This window comes from Oncorhynchus masou, chromosome 3 (assembly GCF_036934945.1).
Source record: "Oncorhynchus masou masou isolate Uvic2021 chromosome 3, UVic_Omas_1.1, whole genome shotgun sequence".
NCBI lineage: Eukaryota > Metazoa > Chordata > Actinopteri > Salmoniformes > Salmonidae > Oncorhynchus > Oncorhynchus masou.
In genome coordinates, this window is record NC_088214.1 from 12,002,099 (window position 1) to 12,025,815 (window position 23,717).

General features: G+C 44.8%; 2 protein-coding genes across 2 annotated transcripts; both read left to right on the plus strand.

Annotated features, from left to right (window-relative positions):
* The first annotated feature begins 2,028 nt into the window (after nucleotides 1–2,028).
* LOC135510414 (C-C motif chemokine 20-like) lies at nucleotides 2,029–3,851 on the plus strand. Its single transcript, XM_064931309.1, has 4 exons — nucleotides 2,029–2,168; nucleotides 2,307–2,418; nucleotides 2,682–2,759; nucleotides 2,910–3,851. Exons 1-4 carry the CDS (start codon nucleotides 2,081–2,083, stop codon nucleotides 2,944–2,946), a joined length of 315 nt encoding a protein of 104 aa, XP_064787381.1. The 5' UTR covers nucleotides 2,029–2,080; the 3' UTR covers nucleotides 2,947–3,851.
* Nucleotides 3,852–19,920: 16,069 nt separating this feature from the next.
* On the plus strand, nucleotides 19,921–21,721 carry LOC135510421 (C-C motif chemokine 20-like). The gene is made up of 4 exons (XM_064931324.1): nucleotides 19,921–20,059; nucleotides 20,198–20,309; nucleotides 20,573–20,650; nucleotides 20,801–21,721. Exons 1-4 carry the CDS (start codon nucleotides 19,972–19,974, stop codon nucleotides 20,835–20,837), a joined length of 315 nt encoding a protein of 104 aa, XP_064787396.1. The 5' UTR covers nucleotides 19,921–19,971; the 3' UTR covers nucleotides 20,838–21,721.
* The last annotated feature ends 1,996 nt before the right edge of the window (nucleotides 21,722–23,717 follow it).

Genomic DNA, 23,717 nt, shown 5'->3' on the forward strand with positions numbered 1-23,717 from the left:
AAAAACCTAGACAAAACACACCACATAAATACCCATGTCACAACCTGGCCTGACCAAAATAATAAAGACAACACAAAATACTAAGACCAGGGCGTGACAGATTCTCTGGTTTGGTTGATATCTAACTCATCACATATTTTTGTATAAATATCACCACCCCAAATGTGCCCTTTCACAGCTTCATAGGACATAAACAGGGGCAGTTCCATGGTTTGACTCAATAGACTTTATCACTGTGGCGCTAGAGGAGGCTGGTGAGAGGGGCTTTAGGAGGACAGGCTCATTGTAATGGCTGGAATGGAATCAATGGAAAAGAGTCAAACACATTGTTTCCATGTGTTTGATGTGTTTGGGACCATTTCATGAATTCCATTTTGGCCATTAGAATGAGCCCGTCCTCCTATAGCTCCTTCCATCAGCCTCCTTTGTGTGGCGCACAATGCACTGTGTTTCCTCCAAGACCAACTGATACATCTGATAACTGTACATACAGTATGTTCTATGATATGATCTGTGGTGGTTTCACTGGTGTGGGTACATGGTTACACATACACACATAACCACAGCAAAGGTGTTAAAACCTCTAAAAGTGTCTGTCCTACATCTAGGACATATAAGAAAACTCAGGAAATATTTAGTTTTTTTTGGGATACATATTTATCCCCATGTTTTTGTTGGCACAAAACTACCTCCATACGTCTATTCATTTGTGTTGGTACCTTCAGACGAGTCCTGTGACACTTGTGGGGGTCGTAGAGAAAAGCGGAGAACACCATCGTGTTGGTGAGAGTCAGTGTGGTGTTAGTGGAGTATTAGTTTCTAGTCCAAACGGTTCAGACACTACAGACAGAAGTTGACACATCAGTGTTACCTGTGGGGGACGTAGATCAAAACAGAGATCCGCAGAACCATTCAGACGCTACAGACGTTTTTGTGAGAAGACAGATTTTGGGGAATTCTCATGGTCTGACATCTTTCACTGCATATGTGGATGTGGTGGACTGAGAAGCAGCGCATTCAGAAATCTGATGTCTCTAATTTAAACTGATGTATTTTGATGGGGATGTTATTTACTGTCACTTAGATTGATGAATGGGTGCGTAAACAGGCTATTCATTTTAGATCACAGTTATTCTCTGTCTGAATCAAAATACAAAGGTTTTTATATGATTGACACATATCCCACATCCTTTGGTTATGAGGGTTAAAGGACATTATAATGTAGAATTGATATATTGTTCAATTGAGGTACAGTCGTTGGCATGTAATTCACCCTACACTCCTTGTGTTTATAACTAGATCATATAGGATCATAGGATAGAACTGTGTTTCTTAATGGGGACCCAAAAGGTTTGCACTTTTCTGTTATTGCCGTAGCACTAGACACCTGATTCCACTAATCATTGGGAGTGTTCCTCTGCCTAGTTGTTGCTGATGCATGCTAGATCTTACAATGCCTGGATATGTATTTTAAGTATGAACTAACCACATGTTCTATTAGCAATCTGGTGCTTGACAGCACGGTCGATGACATCCCACACAACCATTGGTTGATGCATGCAACGTCTGAGCAGGGTTTTGATGATGAGGTAATTAGTGGAATCAGGTGTGTAGCGTTTGGGGCAAAACTAAACCCTTTGGGTCCACAGCACCAGAATAATGAAATACTGAGATATAATATAAAACACAAACTCACTTAACATAATCCAAAAATGTATTCCTTAACCCAGGAGACTTCAACAAAGGTACAAGCATTTAGGTACACTAATATTGTCGTGCATTTCAATCAGCTCAGAATAAATGCTGTATATAAATAAACATGTAAAAGTTGTTCAAACATCCTCCCTCTTGTTCTGTTCAAGAATCTTGTTTCCCTTTTTTGCTCATTGGGGAATGTGATGGGGAAATTCTGCCGTGGAACTTTGGTTTTAAGGCGTGGAAAGGAAAGCCCATTTCACCTCTCTCTATCTGCACCAGGAGTATATATATGGCTCTGGTGAGGAGTAGGACCTCACACAGCCACTGAAGCTCTTTGTCTGAAGACAGCAGCTCATCACATCACAGCACCACAGAAGAAGAGATGGCCCAGATCAGAGCCCCTGTTATTGTGCTGCTCGTGCTCCTGGCTGTGGGGCTGTTTGCTGCCCAGGTTTCTGCAGCTAAACAAGGTCAATATAGGATGTGAAAGTTTTGTCTCAGTCCGTCTGTCTGTCTGCCTGCCTCTGTCTCCCTCTCTCCTTGTTTTTTGCAAATGGTGTTTTTTAATTGCTATACAAGATAACGTTTCTTGTCTTTTTGCTCAATAGGTTTTCCTAGAGGCTGTTGTACACGATACTCCCAGGGTAGGATGGACATTGGTCTTATCCATGGCTTTTCCATACAGACAGTGAATGACGGGTGCAACATTGATGCTATCATGTGAGTGACTCTGGAAGGCCTAACAGTAGAACTGGGACAAATTGCAAGTAAAATGAAAAGATTAATTGTAACACATTTCTTCAATTTAAGTATATCATTAAGTATAAAATAATTGTACAACAGAAGTAAAACAATTTGATAACTTGATATTATTTGTATTGATTCATTTGCGATGTGATATTGCATTGTGATGTTATAGAGATGTAAGCCTGTAAAGCACTGATGATTGACTGATGTTGTCTCTTCAACATGTTCTCTTCCAGTTTCCACACTGTCAGAGGAAGATTCCCATGTATGGATCCCACCAAGGGCTGGGTTATGAAAGCTGTTCGCAAGCTGAGGTAAGAATTCATTCATATTTATTCAGGATTAAATGATTTGGTTCCATGGAAATGAATTATACTGACAGTGTGTGTAGGGTTTATCATAAGGATATTAGGTAAAACGATGGTATAAGAAATGGATGACATAACTTTATTTCTTCTCTACAGGGAGAGAGCGGAACGATTGAACAAGAAAAGGTCATAGGAATAGTTCTCATCACAAGGGTACACGGGACGAAGAGTTTGTGTTGCTATCTTCATTGACGGAGGAGAATGCAAACATGCTGGAACCCTGCTATCTCTAAGTTTATCCAACTACCTGAATTTTATCAGACATTTCTCTGTGCTGAAAAGTATAATAAATGAAGAATATAAGCAACGCGGAGCACCTGGACACAGCCCTGAGCCATGGTATATTGGCCACATATGACAAACCCCCGAGGAGCCTTATTGCTACTATAAACTGGTTACCAACATAATTAGAGCAGTAAAAATATGATTCATTGTCATACCGATAGTATAGGGTCTGACATACTACAGCTGTCAGCCAATCAGCATTCAGGGCTGGAACCACCTAATTTATTATTTTACATAACCTATTTGAATGTCACGACTTCGGCTGAGGTCGGCTCCTCTCCTTGTTCGGGCGGCGTTCGACGTCACCGCCTTTCTAGTCATCACCGATCCATGTTTCCTTTTGTTTTGTCTTGACTACGCACACCTGATTTCTATTCCCTTATTATGTTCCTTATTTACCCTCTCGTCTACCTTTCTGTTTCATCCGTGATTGTTTTGTGTTACCGTGTGTGTTGGAGGGTTTTTCTCTATATGTTATGTTTCCTTGTTGGAGATATTCCGGTTTTGAATAGAGTAAAGTCTTTTGTGTTTTCTCAAACCTGTGTCCTGAGCCTGACTCAGACAACGAACCCAGCATTTTATCACATTGTATATGAAATCATCTGTGTTGGCAGAGTTTAATGGTATAATCTTGTTGTATGAGCATCAGAAATCTCACGTTTTAACCCTTTTATTCATAAAGGTCTTGTGTATGATCAGATCATTGATCACATCTGTTACATTTAACAGTTACTGTTACATTTTATATTTATAATAAATCATTTATATTTTACTAAGAATTCTCACTTCTTTTGTGTATTCATCTTGTGTGGTATGAGGGGGGCTCCTGAATGCCACAGCGGTCTAAGACACTGCCTCTCAGTGCTTGAGGTGTCACTACAGACATCCCTGGTTTGAATCCAGGCTGTATCACAACTGGCCGTGATTGGGAGTCCCATAGGGCGGCGCACAATTGGCCCAGCATCGTCCAGGTTTGGCCGGTTTCGGCCGTCATTGCAAATGAGAATTTGCACTTAAAACCTCTTGGGGCTAGGGGGCAGAATTTTCACTTTTGGATAAATAACATGCCCAATTTCAACTTCCTGCTACTCATGCCAAGAATATAAAATATGCATATTATTCATAGATTTGGATAGAAAACACTGAAGTTTCTAAAACTGTTGAATCATGTCTGTGAGTATACCAGAACTTATGTAGCAGGCAAAACCCCGAGGACTAACTGTTCAGATTTCTTTTTTCCCCTCTCTGTTCCCTTTGTTGTCTTTGCCAAGGGATATTTCATAGGAACCTGTTTTCAGTTCCGACCGCTTCCACTCGATTTCACCAGTCTTTGGAATTTGGGTAAGGTTATTCCTTTGTGCAATGAAGAAGTAGGCCAACTCGGAACTGGGGACACTTTTGTGAGTTGTGCAAGACGTGAAAGGCAGCGCTGGTTTGTTTTCATTCCTGTATTGAACTCAGAAAGACCCGACTACAATTTGATCGATTATTAACGTTTAAAAATACCTACATTTGTATTACAAAAGTAGTTTGAAATATTTTGGAGTGACATTGCATTTTTTTTTGTTCTGGATCAAACAAACTTTATATATGGACATTTTAGATATATATTGACGGAATTAATCGAACAAAAGGACCAATTGTGATGTTTATGGGACATATTGGAGTGCCAACTAAAGAAGCTTGTCAAAGGTAATGCATGTTTTATTATTTATTTCAGCGTTTTGTTTAGTGCCTGCAGGGTTGAAATATGCTAACTCCTTTGTTTACTGCTGGTGCAGATGTTGCAGGCTATCAGATAATAGCTTCTTTTGCTTTCGCCGAAAAGTATTTTTAAAATCTGACATGTTGGCTGGATTCACAACGAGTGTAGCTTTAATTGAGTATCTTACATGTGTGATTAATGAAAGTTTGAATTTTATAGTATTTTATTTGAATCTGGCGCTCTGCATTTTCCTGGGAATTGGACAGTTTAGACATTTGCGTCCCGCCAATCCCAATTATTAATTAACTGACTTGCCTAGTTCAATAAAGGTTACTTTTTTTGGACAGCACAATGACAGATACTAACTTATGAAGCAGACAGATAGAGAAAATATCATATAGTAACTGTGGAGAACAATACACCATGAGAGGTCACCAGTGGGTTGATGTAGTAACTGTTGAGGACACTACACAATGAGAGGTCACCAGTGGGTTGATGTAGTAACTGTAGAGGACACAACACAATGAGAGGTCACCAGTGGGTGGATGTAGTAACTGTAGAGGACACAACACAATGAGAGGTCACCAGTGGGTTGATGTAGTAACTGTAGAGGACACTACACCATGAGAGGTCACCAGTGGGTGGATGTCGTAACTGTAGAGGACACAACACAATGAGAGGTCACCAGTGGGTTGATGTAGTAACTGTAGTGGACACTACACAATGAGAGGTCACCAGTGGGTTGATGTAGTAACTGTAGAGGACACAACACAATGAGAGGTCACCAGTGGATTGATGTAGTAACTGTAGAGGACACTAAACCATGAGAGGTCACCAGTGGGTTGATGTAGTAACTGTAGAGGACACTACACCATGAGAGGTCACCAGTGGGTTGATGTAGTAACTGTAGAGGACACTACACAATGAGAGGTCACCAGTGGGTTGATGTAGTAACTGTAGAGGACACTACACAATGAGAGGTCACCAGTGGGTTGATGTAGTAACTGTAGAGGATACTACACAATGAGAGGTCACCAGTGGGTAGATGTAGTAACTGTAGAGGACACTACACAATGAGAGGTCACCAGTGGGTTGATGTAGTAACTGTAGAGGATACTACACAATGAGAGGTCACCAGTGGGTAGATGTAGTAACTGTAGAGGACACTACACAATGAGAGGTCACCAGTGGGTTGATGTAGTAACTGTAGAGGACACTACACAATGAGAGGTCACCAGTGGGTTGATGTAGTAACTGTAGAGGACACTACACCATGAGAGGTCACCAGTGGGTTGATGTAGTAACTGTAGAGGACACTACACCATGAGAGGTCACCAGTGGGTTGATGTAGTGACAGTGGAGGACACTACACCATGAGAGGTCAGCAGAGGCTGAATCACTCTCAAAGTTTCTTAAAAAACACTCCTATTCCAAAGGCCTTGTAGAGATGACATACAGTATATTTACTTTGTATGTCTATGGTGTTTAAGCTCCAAGTTGTTATTTTTGGATTACATTGAAATCTACATAGACCTGGCCTTGATGGTTGTATACAATGTACAATAACTTCTACCTGGCTAACAACAGGAGTTTCATACAACTGTTTCTTCTTGTTCCTTTTGAGGTTTTAGGAAAGAGTTGATGTTGTGACAAATGCATATTCATTCAAAACAATCATATATATGACTATTTACAAGAGCTGTTCATAATCATATATTAAGGTAGCACAACCAAGAGGAACAAGTGACATCAGCACTGAGTCATCAATCAGTGTTAAATTCCCAAATTCCAAACTGTGTCACAACACACACTGTTGTCTCTGCTACCAAAGCAGTGAAATTCCAGTTCTGGAAGTTCTCATTCTGCATTTTTAACCAAATTATTTTCTTGTGAGAATTCAATAGTTCAACACATGAACAGTGATAAAAAAATCTAAATGTTTCAAATAGACGGGATTGTTGACAATAGATTATTAGTAGCATGTATTCATACTTTGTTGTTGTGATTTCATTCATATAACTAAGTTATAATTCTATTGTTACAGTCATGAAATATTCAAATGCTGTAAGAGCTGACGCTGGAGATGAGAAGTAGCGACCGGGAGTCAACATTTAATAGGAACAGACAAGGAACAAGCAACAGCCTCAGCCCCGGGAAACATACGGACAGACGACAAACAATGCAGACGGGAACAGAGATGGGGAACTGACAAATATAGGGGAGGTAATAAACAGGTGAGTCCAGCTGAGTCCAATAATACACTGATGCACATGATGGGGAAAGGCAGGTGTGCGTACTGACGGTGGCAGGAGTGCGTACTGCTGGGGAGCCTGGTGCCTTCGAGCGCCAGGGAGGGGGAGCAGACGTGACCATTGCATTGAATTGCAAAATCGGATGCAATGATTTACTGCCATAGGGCTGGGTGCAGCTTTATTAATATATTGGTCAATTTACAGGAAGAAAATACATAGTTATCTTCATATTTGCTAAACCGAATATATTTGTTAGGCCTCGTCCATTGGACAATTAAATAGGAATATCAAACGTCTGAGGTATGAAAACACCATGTACTCTGCATCTCAGATAGAGATGGAAATCCCAATTCAGAAACATGAACCAAAACTCATTACAACTGTTATTGACCCGGTGTGTCAACTCAACCATAACAGATATGCAGCCAAACATGCTGATGGAAATGCTCTCTTCCCCTCTCTCTCTTCATCCCTATCACCATCTCTCTCCTCCCCTCTCTCCCCATCTCTCTCTCTACCTCCTTTTCCCTCTCTCCCACTCTTCCTCCCTCTCTTTCTCTCCCTGCTCTCTCCCCACTAACCGTCTCTCTTTCTCTCCCCTCTCTCCCCAACTCTACTCCCTCTCTCTCTAAATCTCTCTCTCTTTCTTCCTCCCTCTCACTCTCTCTCCCCTGTCTCTCTCTCTCCCACCTCTCTCTGCCTCTCTCTCCTCCTTCCCCTGCCCTATTTCTCTCTCTCTAACCGCCAGGGGTTTGAGGTTTGGAGGGGGGGGGCTGTTCATTGACCAGGTGTGATGCAGATCATGATGTGTTTTCCCACTTAAATCAATGTGACAGGAAGTTAGATGGGTATGTACCCTCTTAGAAAAATTGGTTCCAAAACGGCTCATCGGCTGCCCCCGTAGGAGAACCCTTTTTGGTTCCGGGGAGAACCCTTTTTTGTTTCCATGTAGATCCATTTGGGTTCCATGTTGAACCCTCTGTGGAAAGGGTTGTACATGGAACCCAAAAGGGTTCTCCTTGAACCAGGTTCTTAATAACTTCTTTGTGTGTGTGTGTGTGTGTGTGTGTGTGTGTGTGTGTGTGTGTGTGTGTGTGTGTGTGTGTGTGTGTGTGTGTGTGTGTGTGTGTGTGTGTGTGTGTGTGTGTGTGTGTTTGTGTGTGTGCCTGCGTGCCATGTCACGAAGGTGGATATTGATCCAACTGTTATGTACTAGAGTGAAGACCCAAAAGCGGTTTTAACAGAAACAGAGTTCTTTTAATGAAAAAACAGGAATGGCATAGATCCTCTTCCGACGTTGTCAATGGAACAAAAGATTGTTAGTAGAGTGCAGGATGCACCTGCCAGGCAGACTCCGACAGGATAGGACTAGGTGGAAGCAAACGAGACGATAGCTTGCTTCTGGCATGAGAAACACAAACGAGAATCTGACACCGAAAGTAGCAGGAACAGAGAGAGAAATAGAGACCTAATCAGAGGGAAAAAAGGGAACAGGTGGGGAAAGGGTGAATGAGCTAGTTAGGGGAGATGAGGAACAGCTGGAGAAGGAGAGAAAGAGAAGGTAACCTAATAAGACCAGCAGAGAGAGACAGAGTGACGAGAAAGGACAGGAACAGACATAATAAGACATGACAGTACCCCCCCCCACTCACCGAGCGCCTCCTGGCGCACTCGAGGAGGAAACCTGGCGGCAACGGAGGAAATCATCGATCAGCGAACGGTCCAGCACGTCCCGAGAGGGAACCCAACTCCTCTCCTCAGGACCGTACCCCTCCCAATCCACTAGGTACTGATGACCACGGCCCCGAGGACGCATGTCCAAAATCTTACGAACCCTGTAGATAGGTGCGCCCTCGACAAGGATGGGGGGGGAGGGACGAGCGGGGGCGCGAAGAACGGGCTTAACACAGGAGACATGGAAGACCGGGTGAACGCGACGAAGATAGCGGGAGAAGAAGTCGCACTGCGACAGGATTAATGACTTGAGAAATACGGAACGGACCAATGAACCGCGGGGTCAACTTGCGAGAAGCTGTCTTGGGGAAGGTTCTGAGTGGAGAGCCATACTCTCTGACCGCAACAATATCTAGGACTCTTGGTCCTACGCTTATTAGCGGCCCTAACAGTCTGCGCCCTATTACGGCAAAGTGCCGACCTGACCCCCTTCCAGGTGCGCTCGCAACGCTGGACAAAAGCCTGAGCGGAGGGGACGCAGGACTCGGCGAGCTGAGATGAGAACAGCGGAGGCTGGTACCCGAGGCTACTCTGAAAAGGAGATAGACCGGTAGCAGACGAAGGAAGCGAGTTGTGGGCGTACTCTGCCCAGGGGAGCTGTTCTGACCAAGACGCAGGGTTACGAAAAGAAAGACTGCGTAAGATGCGACCAACAGTCTGATTGGCCCGTTCGGCTTGACCGTTAGACTGTGGATGAAAGCCGGACGAGAGACTGACGGAAGCCCCAATCAAATGGCAAAACTCCCTCCAAAATTGAGACGTGAACTGCGGGCCTCTGTCTGAAACGACGTCTGACGGAAGGCCATGAATTCGGAAAACATTCTCGATAATGATCTGAGCCGTCTCCTTAGCAGAAGGGAGCTTAGCGAGAGGAATGAAATGAGCCGCCTTAGAGAATCTATCGACAACCGTAAGAATAACTGTCTTCCCGCTGATGAAGGCAGTCCGGTGATAAAATCTAAAGCGATGTGAGACCACGGTCGAGAGGGAATGGGAAGCGGTCTGAGACGGCCGGCAGGAGGAGAGTTCCCAGATTTAGTCTGCGCGCAGACCGAACAAGCAGCGACAAATCGACGCGCGTCACGTTCCCGAGTGGGCCACCAGAAACGCTGGCGAATGGAAGCGCGTACCCCGAACGCCGGGGTGGCCGGCTAACTTGGCAGAGTGGGCCCACTGAAGAACGGCCGGACGAGTAGGAACGGGAACGAACAGAAGGTTCCTAGGACAAGCTCGCGGCGACGGAGTGTGAGCGAGTGCTTGCTTTACCTGCCTCTCAATTCCCCAGACAGTCAACCCGACAACACGCCCCTCAGGGAGAATCCCCTCGGGGTCGGTGGAGACCTCAGAAGAACTGAAGAGACGAGATAAAGCATCAGGCTTGGTGTTTTTGAGCCCGGACGATAAGAAATAACAAACTCGAAAACGAGCGAAAAACAGAGCCCAACGAGCCTGACGCGCATTAAGTCGTTTGGCTGAACGGATGTACTCAAGGTTCCTATGGTCAGTCCAAACGACAAAAGGAACGGTCGCCCCCCTCCAACCACTGTCGCCATTCGCCTAGGGCTAAGCGGATGGCGAGCAGTTCGCGATTACCAACATCATAATTACGTTCTGACGGCGATAAGCGATGAGAGAAAAACGCGCAAGGATGGACCTTGCCGTCAGAGAGGGAGCGCTGAGAAAGAATGGCTCCCACGCCCACCTCTGACGCGTCAACCTCAACAACAAACTGTCTAGAGATGTCAGGTGTAACAAGAATAGGTGCGGATGTAAAACGATTCTTGAGAAGATCAAAAGCTCCCTGGGCGGAAACGGACCACTTAAAGCACGTCTTAACAGAAGTAAGGGCTGTGAGGGGAGCTGCCACCTGACCGAAATTACGGATGAAACGACGATAGAAATTCGCGAAGCCAAGAAAGCGCTGTAGCTCGACGCGTGACTTAGGAACGGGCCAATCAATGACAGCCTGGACCTTAGCGGGATCCATCTTAATGCCCTCAGCGGAAATAACGGAACCGAGAAAAGGGACAGAGGAGGCATGAAAAGTGCACTTCTCAGCCTTCACATAAAGACAGTTCTCCAAAAGGCGCTGGAGGACGCGTCGCACGTGCTGAACATGAATCGGGAGAGACGGTGAAAAAATCAGGATATCGTCCATGTAAACGAAAACAAAAATGTTCAGCATGTCTCTCAGGACGTCGTTAACTAGTGCCTGAAAGACAGCTGGAGCGTTAACGAGGCCGAAAGGAAGAACCCGGTATTCAAAGTGCCCTAACGGAGTGTTAAACGCCGTCTTCCACTCGTCCCCCTCCCTGATGCGCACGAGATGGTAGGCGTTACGAAGGTCCAATTTGGTGAAAAACCTGGCTCCCTGCAGGATCTCGAAGGCTGAAGACATAAGAGGAAGTGGATAACGATTCTTAACTGTTATGTCATTCAGCCCTCGATAATCCACGCATGGGCGCAGGGACCTGTCCTTCTTCTGAACAAAAAAAAACCCCGCTCCGGCGGGAGAGGAGGAGGAGACTATGGTACCGGCGTCGAGCGATACAGACAAATAATCCTCGAGAGCCTTACGTTCGGGAGCCGACAGAGAGTATAATCTACCCCGGGGGGGAGTAGTTCCCGGAAGGAGATCAATACTACAGTCATACGACTGGTGTGGAGGGAGAGAAGTGGCCTTGGAACGACTGAACACCGTGCGCAGATCGTGATACTCCTCCGGCACCCCTGTCAAATCACCAGGCTCCTCCTGTGAAGAAGAGACAGAGTAAACAGGAGGGATAGCAGACATTAAACAGGTCACATGACAAGAAACATTCCAGGATAGGATAGTATTACTAGACCAATTAATAGAAGGGTTATGGCGCACTAGCCAGGGATGACCCTAAACAACAGGTGTAAAAGGAGAACGAAAAATTAAAAAAGAAATGGTTTCGCTATGATTACCAGAGACAGTGAGGGTTAAAGGCAGCGTCTCACGCTGAATCTTGGGGAGAGAACTACCATCTAAAGCGAACAAGGCCGTGGGATCCCTTAACTGTCTGAGAGGAATGTCATGTTCCCGAGCCCAGGTCTCGTCCATAAAACAGCCCTCCGCCCCAGAGTCTATCAAGGCACTGCAGGAAGCAGATGAACCGGGCCAGCGGAGATGGACCGGAAAGGTAGTGCAGGATCTTGAAGGAGAGACCTGAGTAGTTGCGCTCACCAGTAGCCCTCCTCTTACTGATGAGCTCTGGCTTTTACTGGGCATGAGGTGACAAAATGACCAGCAGAGCCGCAGTAGAGACAGAGGCGGTTGGTGATTCTCCGTTCCTTCTCCTTGGCCGAGATGCGGATACCACCCCAGCTGCATAGGCTCAGCATCCGAGCCGGCGGAGGAGGGTGGCAGTGATGCGGCAGGTGGCAGTGATGCGGAGAGGGGGCAACGGAGAACGCGAACTCCTTTCCACGAGCTCGGCGACGAAGATCAAACCGTCGCTCTATGCGAATAGCGAGAGCTATTAAGGAGTCCAGACTGGAAGGAACCTCCCGGGAGAGAATCTCATCCTTAACCTCGGCGAGGAGACCCTCCAGAAAACGAGCGAGCAAAGCCGGCTCGTTCCAGTCACTAGAGGCAGCGAGAGTGCGAAACTCAATAGAATAATCCGTTATGGATCGATTCCCCTGACATAGGGAAGACAGGGCCCTGGAAGCCTCCTCCCCAAAAACAGAACGGTCAAAAACCCGTATCATCTCCTCCTTAAAGTCCTGATACTGGTTAATACACTCAGCCCTCGCCTCCCAGATTGCCGTGCCCCACTCACGCGCCCGTCCGGTAAGGAGAGAAATGACGTAGGCGATGCGGGCTGTGCTCCTGGAGTAAGTGTTGGGCTGGAGAGAGAACACCACATCACACTGAGTGAGGAATGAGCGGCACTCAGTGGGCTCCCCAGAGTAACACGGCGGGTTATTGATCCTGGGCTCCGGAGACTCGGAAACCCTGGAAGTGGGCGGTGGATCGAGGTGGAGTTGGTGAACCTGTCTTGTGAGGTCGGAGACTTGGACGGCCAGGGTCTCAACGGCATGTCGAGCAGCAGACAATTCCTCCTCGTGTCTGCCTAGCATCGCTCCCTGGATCTCGACGGCGGAGTGAAAAGGGTCCGGAGCCGCTGGGTCCATTCTTGGTCAGATTCTTCTGTTATGTACTAGAGTGAAGACCCAAAAGCGGTTTTAACAGAAACAGAGTTCTTTTAATGAAAAAACAGGAATGGCATAGATCCTCTTCCGACGTTGTCAATGGAACAAAAGATTGTTAGTAGAGTGCAGGATGCACCTGCCAGGCAGACTCCGACAGGATAGGACTAGGTGGAAGCAAACGAGACGATAGCTTGCTTCTGGCATGAGAAACACAAACGAGAATCTGACACCGAAAGTAGCAGGAACAGAGAGAGAAATAGAGACCTAATCAGAGGGAAAAAAGGGAACAGGTGGGGAAAGGGTGAATGAGCTAGTTAGGGGAGATGAGGAACAGCTGGAGAAGGAGAGAAAGAGAAGGTAACCTAATAAGACCAGCAGAGAGAGACAGAGTGACGAGAAAGGACAGGAACAGACATAATAAGACATGACACCAACATCTGCCGTGAGCATTCATTTTACTCGTGGACAGCCCAGCGATTGATACAGAATTTAATCAATAATATATCCTCTCTAGGGTACGTGGGACGCTCAGAAAACAACAGACATAAATCCCATAATTAAAATTCCTCAAACATACAAGTATTTTACACCATTTTAAAGATTACTTGTTGTATAACCAGGCACAGTGTCCGATTTCAAAAAGGCTTTACGACGAAAGCAAACCAAACCATTATGTTAGGTCAGAGCCAAGTCACAGAAAAACACAGCCATTTTTCCAGCCAAAGAGAGGAGTCACAAAAAGCAGAAATAGAGATAAAATGAATCTCTAACCTTTGATGATCTTCATCAGATGACACTCATAGGACTTCATGTTACACAATACATGTTTGTTTTGTTTGGGAAACTTCATATTTATATCCAGAAATCTCAGTTTACATTGACGCGTTATGTTCAGTAGTTCCAAAACATCTGGTGATTTTGCAGAGAGCCACATCAACTTACAGAAATACTCATAATGAACATTGCTAAAATATACAACTGTTATGCATGGGATTTTAGATCCACTACTCCTTAATGCATGCGCTGTGTCAGATATCAAAAAAACTTTACGGAAAAAGCAAACCTTGCAATAATCTGAGTACGGCGCTCAGAGAACAAAACAACCCAAACAGATATCCACCATGTCAGAAATAGCATTATAAATATTCTCTTACCTTTGATGATATTCAACAGAAAGCACTCTTAATTTATGTCCAAATACCTCCTTTTTGTTAGCGCGTTCAGCCCAGTATTCCAAATTCATGACACGCGATCACTAGGAGCAGATGAAAAGTCAAAAAGTTCCGTTGCAGTCCGTAGAAACATGTCAAACGAAGTATAGAATCAGTCTTTAGGATGTTTCTTCGATAATGTTCCAACCGGAGAATTCCTTTGTCTGTAGAAATGCAATGGAACGCATGCTAACTATCACGTGAAAGTGCGAGACTGAGCTCTCTGACAGACCTCTGACTCATTCCCCTCTCATTCGCCCCCACTTCACAGTAGAAGCATCAAAGGTTCTACAGACTGTTGACGTCTAGTGGAAGCCTTGGGAAGTGCAATATGATTCCATAGACACTGTGTATTTGATAGGCCAAGAGTTGAAAAACTACAAACCTCAGATTTCCCACTTCCTGGTCGGATTTTTTTCTCAGGTTTTTGCCTGCCATATGAGTTCTGTTATACACACAGACATCATTCAAACAGTTTAGCAACTAAGTTTTAAAACACTCAGAGTGTTTTCTATCCAAATCTACTAATTATATGCATATTCTAGCTTTTATGGCTAGTAGGCAGGTTAATTTGGGCATGCTTTTCATCCTAAATTCCCAATGCTGCCCCCTACCCTAGAGAAGATATGGTGGTCAATAAGTTATTATCAACGTAGGCTTCTTTTGTCATGTTTCAATGATAATGCAGTCTTTAGTATGATTCAATTTGTTGTTTTCTTCCTCTCCTCATGCTGAAATCATTTCATTAATGCAGGATTAGCCAAACCAGCAAACATGACTGCATTGTCTCTATGTGGGAAAGGTGTAAAACGTGGGCACAGGCTAGCCTACACCAATCCCAACACATGCTAGCCTACACCAAGCCCAACACAGGCTAGTCTACACCAAGCCCAGCACAGGCTAGCCTACAACAAGCCCAACACAGGCTTGCCGACACCAAGCCCAGCACAGGGTAGCCTACACCAATCCCAACACAGGCTAGCCTACACCAAGCCCAACACAGGCTAGTCTACACCAAGCCCAACACAGGCTAGCCTACACCAAGCCCAACGCAGGCTAGCCAACACCAAGCCCAGCACAGGCTAGCCTACACCAAGCCCAGCACAGGCTAGCCTACACCAAGCCCAGCACAGGCTAGCCTACACCAATCCCAACACAGGCTAGCCTACACCAACCCCAACACAGGCTAGCCTACACCAAGTCCAACACAGACCTGAGCCAATTTTCCGTGCTTACCGTAGGGAGAGTGTGACTGGTCAGGCACTGTGTTATGCGGTGATGCACACTGTCTCCAGTGCGCATTCACAGTGGTGCGCTCTGTGCCAGCTCCTCGTATGTGCCGTGCTAGAGTGGGCATTCAGCCAGGTCGGATGGTGTCGGCTCAGTGCTCCTGGTCTCCGGTGCGTCTCTTCGGCCCAGGATATCCTGCGCCGGCTCTGTGTACTCTGTCTCCGGTGCGCCTTCACTGCCAGTGCGTCCTGTGCCAGTTCCCCGAAAGTAAGCATCCAGCCAGGACGGGTTGTGCCAGCTCTACTCTCGAGACCTCCAGTGTCCCTCCACGGCTCAGTGTATCCGGTGCCTGCTCCACGCACCAGGCGTCCAGTGCATCTCCACAGTCCATGAGACCTGTTCCAGTTCCAAGCACCAGGCTTCTAGTACGTCTCCTCAGTCCGATGAGATCTGTTCCCGCTCCACGTACAAAGCGTCCAGTGATGATCCATGGCACGAAGCCTCCAATGATGCTCCATGGCCCGAAGCCTCCAGTGATGATCCATGGCCCGGAGCCTGCAGTGAAGATCCAGGAAAAGGAGCCTCCAGTGACGGTCCCCAGTCCGGAGTCTTCGGCGGCGGTCCCCAGTCCAGATCCTCCGGCAATGGTCCCCAGTCCGGAGCCTCCGGCGCCGGTCCCCAGTCCAGAGCCTCCGGCGACGGTCCCCAGTCCGGAGCCTCCGGCAACGGTCCCCAGTCCAGAGCCTCCGGCGATGATCCCCAGTTCGGAGCCTCCGGGGACGGTCCCCAGTCCAGAGCCTCCGGCGACGATCCCCAGTTCGGCGCCTCTGGCGACGGTCGGCAGTCCGGAGCCTGTGGCGAGGGTTCCCAGTCCGGAGCCTTCGGCAAGGGTTCCCAGTCCAGAACCTTCAGCGAGGGTTCCCAGTCCAGAGCCTCTGGCGACGGTCTACGGTCCAGAGGTCCTGGCGACTATCCCTGCACCAGAGGCGCCACCGACGTGGGGGGGTGGGCTCAAGCGGAGCGGGTTCTGCGTCCCGCACCGGAGCCCCCGCCGAGAGTAGATGCCCACCCGGACTCTCCCCTATAGGTTCAGGTTTGCAGCCAGAGTCCGCACCTTTGGAGGGGGGCTTTTACCCCAAGCCATAAGACTCCTGAACAAGTAATCAATTGGCCACCCGGACTCTTCACATTGTCTCCTCCCCAACCCCTCTTTTACGCTGCTGCTAATCTCTGTTTATCATATATGCATAGTCACTTTAACTATACATTCATGTACATAATGCATTGTGGCAAACTCAAGGGGGAAAAGGTTGTGGTTGTCACAGGGACAGTTATGATGCAACAACTGAAGAGGGACTGTTAAAACCCCTTCATCATGACCTGTTGTCACAGAAATACTTTTCCCCATTTGAGTTGAGGCCTCAACACATTCTGTGTTCCTCTGACCTAGAAAATAACCATATTATCAACACAAGCTACACCTAACAGCCCACATCCATGCACTTCAGTGCACGAGATCAAAGTCACACACACAAAGATAGACACACACACGTGACAATTAGATTAATCAGAGATTTAATTCCTCTTGTATTTCCCTGCTGTGTGTATTTACTACCCAAACAAAGTCACACCTGAAAGTTCCCCTTCACATTCGCCATTTGAAATTCCCTGCTCAACAGGTTAGAGGAGTTCCTCTAGTATAGAATGTTGACCATCAGTCAGAGCTGTAGAATTAGGAATTACAACTCAGAGCCCTGGGGTCATTATGTCATCATAGTTGTCATACGTCTTGTAAGAAAAGTTCTTGCTCATCCTCAGTGCAACACCCTGTGGTGAAATTAAAGTTCTTCACTGGTTCTGTGGTGATTCTGTTAAAGTTTTCTTGTGTCGAAGGAGAGGAGGACCAAAACGCAGCGTGGTTATCTCGATACATCTTTAATAAAGATAACGAACAATACAAAACGTGAAAACCCAAAACAGCCCTATCTGGAGCAAACAAACACAGACAGGAACAATCACCCACGAAACACTCAAAGAATATGGCTGCCTAAATATGGTTCCCAATCAGAGACAACGATAAACACCTGCTCTGATTGAGAACCACTCCAGGCAACCATAGACTTTCCTAGACTACTATACTACACCACAATCCCATAACCTACAAAAAAACCCTAGACAAAACACACCACATAAATACCTATGTCACAACCTGGCCTGACCAAAATAATAAAGACAACACAAAATACTAAGACCAGGGCGTGACAGATTCTCTGGTTTGGTTGATATCTAACTCATCACATATTTTTGTATAAATATCACCACCCCAAATGTTCCCTTTCACAGCTTCATAGGACATAAACAGGGGCAGTTCCATGGTTTGACTCAATAGACTTTATCACTGTGGCGCTAGAGGAGGCTGTGAGAGGGGCTTTAGGAGGACAGGCTCATTGTAATGGCTGGAATGGAATCAATGGAAAAGAGTCAAACACGTTGTTTCCATGTGTTTGATGTGTTTGGGACCATTTCATGAATTCCATTTTGGCCATTAGAATGAGCCCGTCCTCCTATAGCTCCTTCCATCAGCCTCCTTTGTGTGGCGCACAATGCACTGTGTTTCCTCCGAGACCAACTGATACATCTGATAACTGTACATACCGTATGTTCTATGATATGATCTGTGGTGGTTTCACTGATGTGGGCACATGGTTACACATACACACATAAAGGTGTTAAAACCTCGAAAAGTCTGAGCCATTTCGGGGGTGGGAGGGTGTTCTACTAATCTAACATATGGAATTGTCTTCAGATGGTCACACCATGGATCATTTAGCTATTTGATGTTGAATTTTAGGACCCCTCTTGGTATCAAAAATAATTGATAAAATTTGCAAATTTCCTTTCCTACTATAGCCAATAGAAAGCATTGAATAACACATTCATAAATCACAAGAAAAGACAGGTTTTGAAGTGTCTGTCCTTTTTCTAGGAGATATAAGAACACTCAGGAAATATTTAGGTTTTTTGGGATACACATACACACATAACCACAGCAAAGGTGTTAAAACCTCTAAAAGTGTCTGTCCTACATCTAGGACATATAAGAAAACTCAGGAAATATATCGTTTTTTTTGGGATACATATTTATCCCCATGTTTTTGTTGGCACAAAACTACCTCCATACGTCTATTCATTTGTGTTGGTACCTTCAGACGAGTCCTGTGACACTTGTGGGGGTCGTAGAGAAAGCGGAGAACACCATCGTGTTGGTGAGAGTCAGTGTGGTGTTAGTGGAGTATTAGTTTCTAGTCCAAATGGTTCAGACACTACAGACAGAAGTTGACACATCAGTGTTACCTGTGGGGACGTAGATCAAAACAGAGATCCGCAGAACCATTCAGACGCTACAGACGTTTTTGTGAGAAGACAGATTTTGGGGAATTCTCATGGTCTGACATCTTTCACTGCATATGTGGATGTGGTGGACTGAGAAGCAGCGCATTCAGAAATCTGATGTCTCTAATTTAAACTGATGTATTTTGATGGGGATGTTATTTACTGTCACTTAGATTGATGAATGGGTGCGTAAACAGGCTATTCATTTGAGATCACAGTTATTCTCTGTCTGAATCAAAATACAAAGGTTTTTATATGATTGACACATATCCCACATCCTTTGGTTATGAGGGTTAAAGGACATTATAATGTAGAATTGATATATTGTTCATATGAGGTACAGTCGTTGGCATGTAATTCACCCTACACTCCTTGTGTTTATAACTAGTTCATATAGGATCATAGGATAGAACTGTGTTTCTTAATGGGGACCCAAAAGGTTTGCACTTTTCTGTTATTGCCGTAGCACTAGACACCTGATTCCACTAATCATTGGGAGTGTTCCTCTGCCTAGTTGTTGCTGATGCATGCTAGATCTTACAATGCCTGGATATGTATTTTAAGTATGAACTAACCACATGCTCTATTAGCAATCTGGTGCTTGACAGCACGGTCGATGACATCCCACACAACCATTGGTTGATGCATGCAACGTCTGAGCAGGGTTTTGATGATGAGGTAATTAGTGGAATCAAGTGTGTAGCGTTTGGGGCAAAACTAAACCCTTTGGGTCCCCAGCACCAGAATAATGAAATACTGAGATATAATATAAAACACAAACTCACTTAACATAATCCAAAAATGTATTCCTTAACCCAGGAGACTTCAACAAAGGTACAAGCATTTAGGTACACTAACATTGTCGTGCATTTCAATCAGCTCAGAATAAATGCTGTATATAAATAAACATGTAAAAGTTGTTCAAACATCCTCCCTCTTGTTCTGTTCAAGAATCTTGTTTCCCTTTTTTGCTCATTGGGGAATGTGATGGGGAAATTCTGCTGTGGAACTTTGGTTTTAAGGCGTGGAAAGGAAAGCCCATTTCACCTCTCTCTACCTGCACCAGGAGTATATATATGGCTCTGGTGAGGAGTAGGACCTCACACAGCCACTGAAGCTCTTTGTCTGAAGACAGCAGCTCATCACATCACAGCACCACAGAAGAAGAGATGGCCCAGATCAGAGCCCCTGTTATTGTGCTGCTCGTGCTCCTGGCTGTGGGGCTGTTTGCTGCCCAGGTTTCTGCAGCAAAACAAGGTCAATATTGGAAGGGAAAGTTTTGTCTCAGTCCGTCTGTCTGTCTGCCTGCCTCTGTCTCCCTCTCTCCTTGTTTTTTGCAAATGGTGTTTTTTAATTGCTATACAAGATAACGTTTCTTGTCTTTTTGCTCAATAGGTTTTCCTAGAGGCTGTTGTACACGATACTCCCAGGGTAGGATGGACATTGGTCTTATCCATGGCTTTTCCATACAGACAGTGAATGACGGGTGCAACATTGATGCTATCATGTGAGTGACTCTGGAAGGCCTAACAGTAGAACTGGGACAAATTGCAAGTAAAATGAAAAGATTAATTGTAACACATTTCTTCAATTTAAGTATATCATTAAGTATAAAATAATTGTACAACAGAAGTAAAACAATTTGATAACTTGATATTATTTGTATTGATTCATTTGCGATGTGATATTCCATTGTGATGTTATAGAGATGTAAGCCTGTAAAGCACTGATGATTGACTGATGTTGTCTCTTCAACATGTTCTCTTCCAGTTTCCACACTGTCAGAGGAAGATTCCCATGTATGGATCCCACCAAGGGCTGGGTTATGAAAGCTGTTCGCAAGCTGAGGTAGGAATTCATTCATATTTATTCAGGATTAAATGATTTGGTTCCATGGAAATGAATTATACTGACAGTGTGTGTAGGGTTTATCATAAGGATATTAGGTAAAACGATGGTATAAGAAATGGATGACATAACTTTATTTCTTCTCTACAGGGAGAGAGCGGAACGATTGAACAAGAAAAGGTCATAGGAATAGTTCTCATCACAAGGGTACACGGGACGAAGAGTTTGTGTTGCTATCTTCATTGACGGAGGAGAATGCAAACATGCTGGAACCCTGCTATCTCTAAGTTTATCCAACTACCTGAATTTTATCAGACATTTCTCTGTGCTGAAAAGTATAATAAATGAAGAATATAAGCAACGCGGAGCACCTGGACACAGCCCTGAGCCATGGTATATTGGCCACATATGACAAACCCCGAGGAGCCTTATTGCTATTATAAACTGGTTACCAACATAATTAGAGCAGTAAAAATATGATTCATTGTCATACCGATAGTATAGGGTCTGACATACTACAGCTGTCAGCCAATCAGCATTCAGGGCTGGAACCACCTAATTTATTATTTTACATAACCTATTTGAATGTCACGACTTCGGCTGAGGTCGGCTCCTCTCCTTGTTCGGGCGGCGTTCGACGTCACCGCCTTTCTAGTCATCACCGCTCCATGTTTCCTTTTGTTTTGTCTTGACTACGCACACCTGATTTCTATTCCCTTATTATGTTCCTTATTTACCCTCTCGTCTACCTTTCTGTTTCATCCGTGATTGTTTTGTGTTACCGTGTGTGTTGGAGGGTTTTTCTCTATATGTTATGTTTCCTTGTTGGAGATATTCCGGTTTTGAATAGAGTAAAGTCTTTTGTGTTTTCTCAAACCTGTGTCCTGAGCCTGACTCAGACAACGAACCCAGCATTTTATCACATTGTATATGAAATCATCTGTGTTGGCAGAGTTTAATGGTATAATCTTGTTGTATGAGCATCAGAAATCTCACGTTTTAACCCTTTTATTCATAAAGGTCTTGTGTATGATCAGATCATTGATCACATCTGTTACATTTAACAGTTACTGTTACATTTTATATTTATAATAAATAATGTATATTTTACTAAGAATTCTCACTTCTTTTGTGTATTCATCTTGTGTGGTATGAGGGGGGGCTCCTGAATGCCACAGCGGTCTAAGACACTGCCTCTCAGTGCTTGAGGTGTCACTACAGACATCCCTGGTTTGAATCCAGGCTGTATCACAACTGGCCGTGATTGGGAGTCCCATAGGGCGGCGCACAATTGGCCCAGCATCGTCCAGGTTTGGCCGGTTTTGGCCGTCATTGCAAATGAGAATTTGCACTTAAAACCTCTTGGGGCTAGGGGGCAGAATTTTCACTTTTGGATAAATAGCATGCCCAATTTCAACTTCCTGCTACTCATGCCAAGAATATAAAATATGCATATTATTCATAGATTTGGATAGAAAACACTGAAGTTTCTAAAACTGTTGAATCATGTCTGTGAGTATACCAGAACTTATGTAGCAGGCAAAACCCCGAGGACTAACTGTTCAGATTTCTTTTTTCCCCTCTCTGTTCCCTTTGTTGTCTTTGCCAAGGGATATTTCATAGGAACCTGTTTTCAGTTCCGACCGCTTCCACTCGATTTCACCAGTCTTTGGAATTTGGGTAAGGTTATTCCTTTGTGCAATGAAGAAGTAGGCCAACTCGGAACTGGGGACACTTTTGTGAGTTGTGCAAGACGTGAAAAGCAGCGCTGGTTTGTTTTCATTCCTGTATTGAACTCAGAAAGACCCGACTACAATTTGATCGATTATTAACGTTTAAAAATACCTACATTTGTATTACAAAAGTAGTTTGAAATATTTTGGAGTGACATTGCGTTTTTTGTAAGCTGTTTTGTTCTGGATCAAACAAACTTTATATATGGACATTTTGGATATATATGGACGGAATTAATCAAACAAAAGGACCAATTGTGATGTTTATGGGACACATTGGAGTGCCAACTAAAGAAGCTTGTCAAAGGTAATGCATGTTTTATTATTTATTTCAGCGTTTTGTTTAGTGCCTGCAGGGTTGAAATATGCTAACTCCTTTGTTTACTGCTGGTGCAGATGTTGCAGGCTATCAGATAATAGCTTCTTTTGCTTTCGCCGAAAAGTATTTTTAAAATCTGACATGTTGGCTGGATTCACAACGAGTGTAGCTTTAATTGAGTATCTTACATGTGTGATTAATGAAAGTTTGAATTTTATAGTATTTTATTTGAATCTGGCGCTCTGCATTCTCCCTGGGAATTGGCCAGTTGAGACATTTGCGTCCCGCCTATCCCAATTATTAATTAACTGACTTGCCTAGTTCAATAAAGGTTACTTTTTTGGACAGCACAATGACAGATACTAACTTATGAAGCAGACAGATAGAGAAAATATCGTATAGTAACTGTGGAGAACAATACACCATGAGAGGTCACCAGTGGGTGGATGTAGTAACTGTAGAGGACACAACACAATGAGAGGTCACCAGTGGGATGATGTAGTAACTGTAGAGGACACTACACAATGAGAGGTCACCAGTGGGTGGATGTAGTAACTGTAGAGGACACAACACAATGAGAGGTCACCAGTGGGTTGATGTAGTAACTGTAGAGGACACTACACCATGAGAGGTCACCAGTGGGTGGATGTAGTAACTGTAGAGGACACAACACAATGAGAGGTCACCAGTGGGTTGATGTAGTAACTGTAGAGGACACTACACCATGAGAGGTCACCAGTGGGTGGATGTAGTAACTGTAGCGGACACAACACAATGAGAGGTCACCAGTGGGTTGATGTAGTAACTGTAGAGGACACAACAATGTGAGGTCACCAGTGGGTGGATGTAGTAACTGTAGAGGACACAACACAATGAGAGGTCACCAGTGGGTTGATGTAGTAACTGTAGAGGACACTACACAATGAGAGGTCACCAGTGGGTTGATGTAGTAACTGCAGAGGACACAACACAATGAGAGGTCACCAGTGGGTTGATGTAGTAACTGTAGAGGACA

Excerpts from the sequence above, each read along its gene's own strand:
- LOC135510414 (XM_064931309.1), top strand. The coding sequence starts at position 2,081 with ATGGCCCAGATCAGAGCCCCTGTTATTGTGCTGCTCGTGCTCCTGGCT. Across the intron at positions 2,169-2,306 it reads GGTTTCTGCAGCTAAACAAG|GTTTTCCTAGAGGCTGTTGT; the intron begins GTCAATATAGGA and ends TTTGCTCAATAG. Across the intron at positions 2,760-2,909 it reads AAAGCTGTTCGCAAGCTGAG|GGAGAGAGCGGAACGATTGA; the intron begins GTAAGAATTCAT and ends TCTTCTCTACAG.
- LOC135510421 (XM_064931324.1), top strand. The coding sequence starts at position 19,972 with ATGGCCCAGATCAGAGCCCCTGTTATTGTGCTGCTCGTGCTCCTGGCT. Across the intron at positions 20,060-20,197 it reads GGTTTCTGCAGCAAAACAAG|GTTTTCCTAGAGGCTGTTGT; the intron begins GTCAATATTGGA and ends TTTGCTCAATAG. Across the intron at positions 20,651-20,800 it reads AAAGCTGTTCGCAAGCTGAG|GGAGAGAGCGGAACGATTGA; the intron begins GTAGGAATTCAT and ends TCTTCTCTACAG.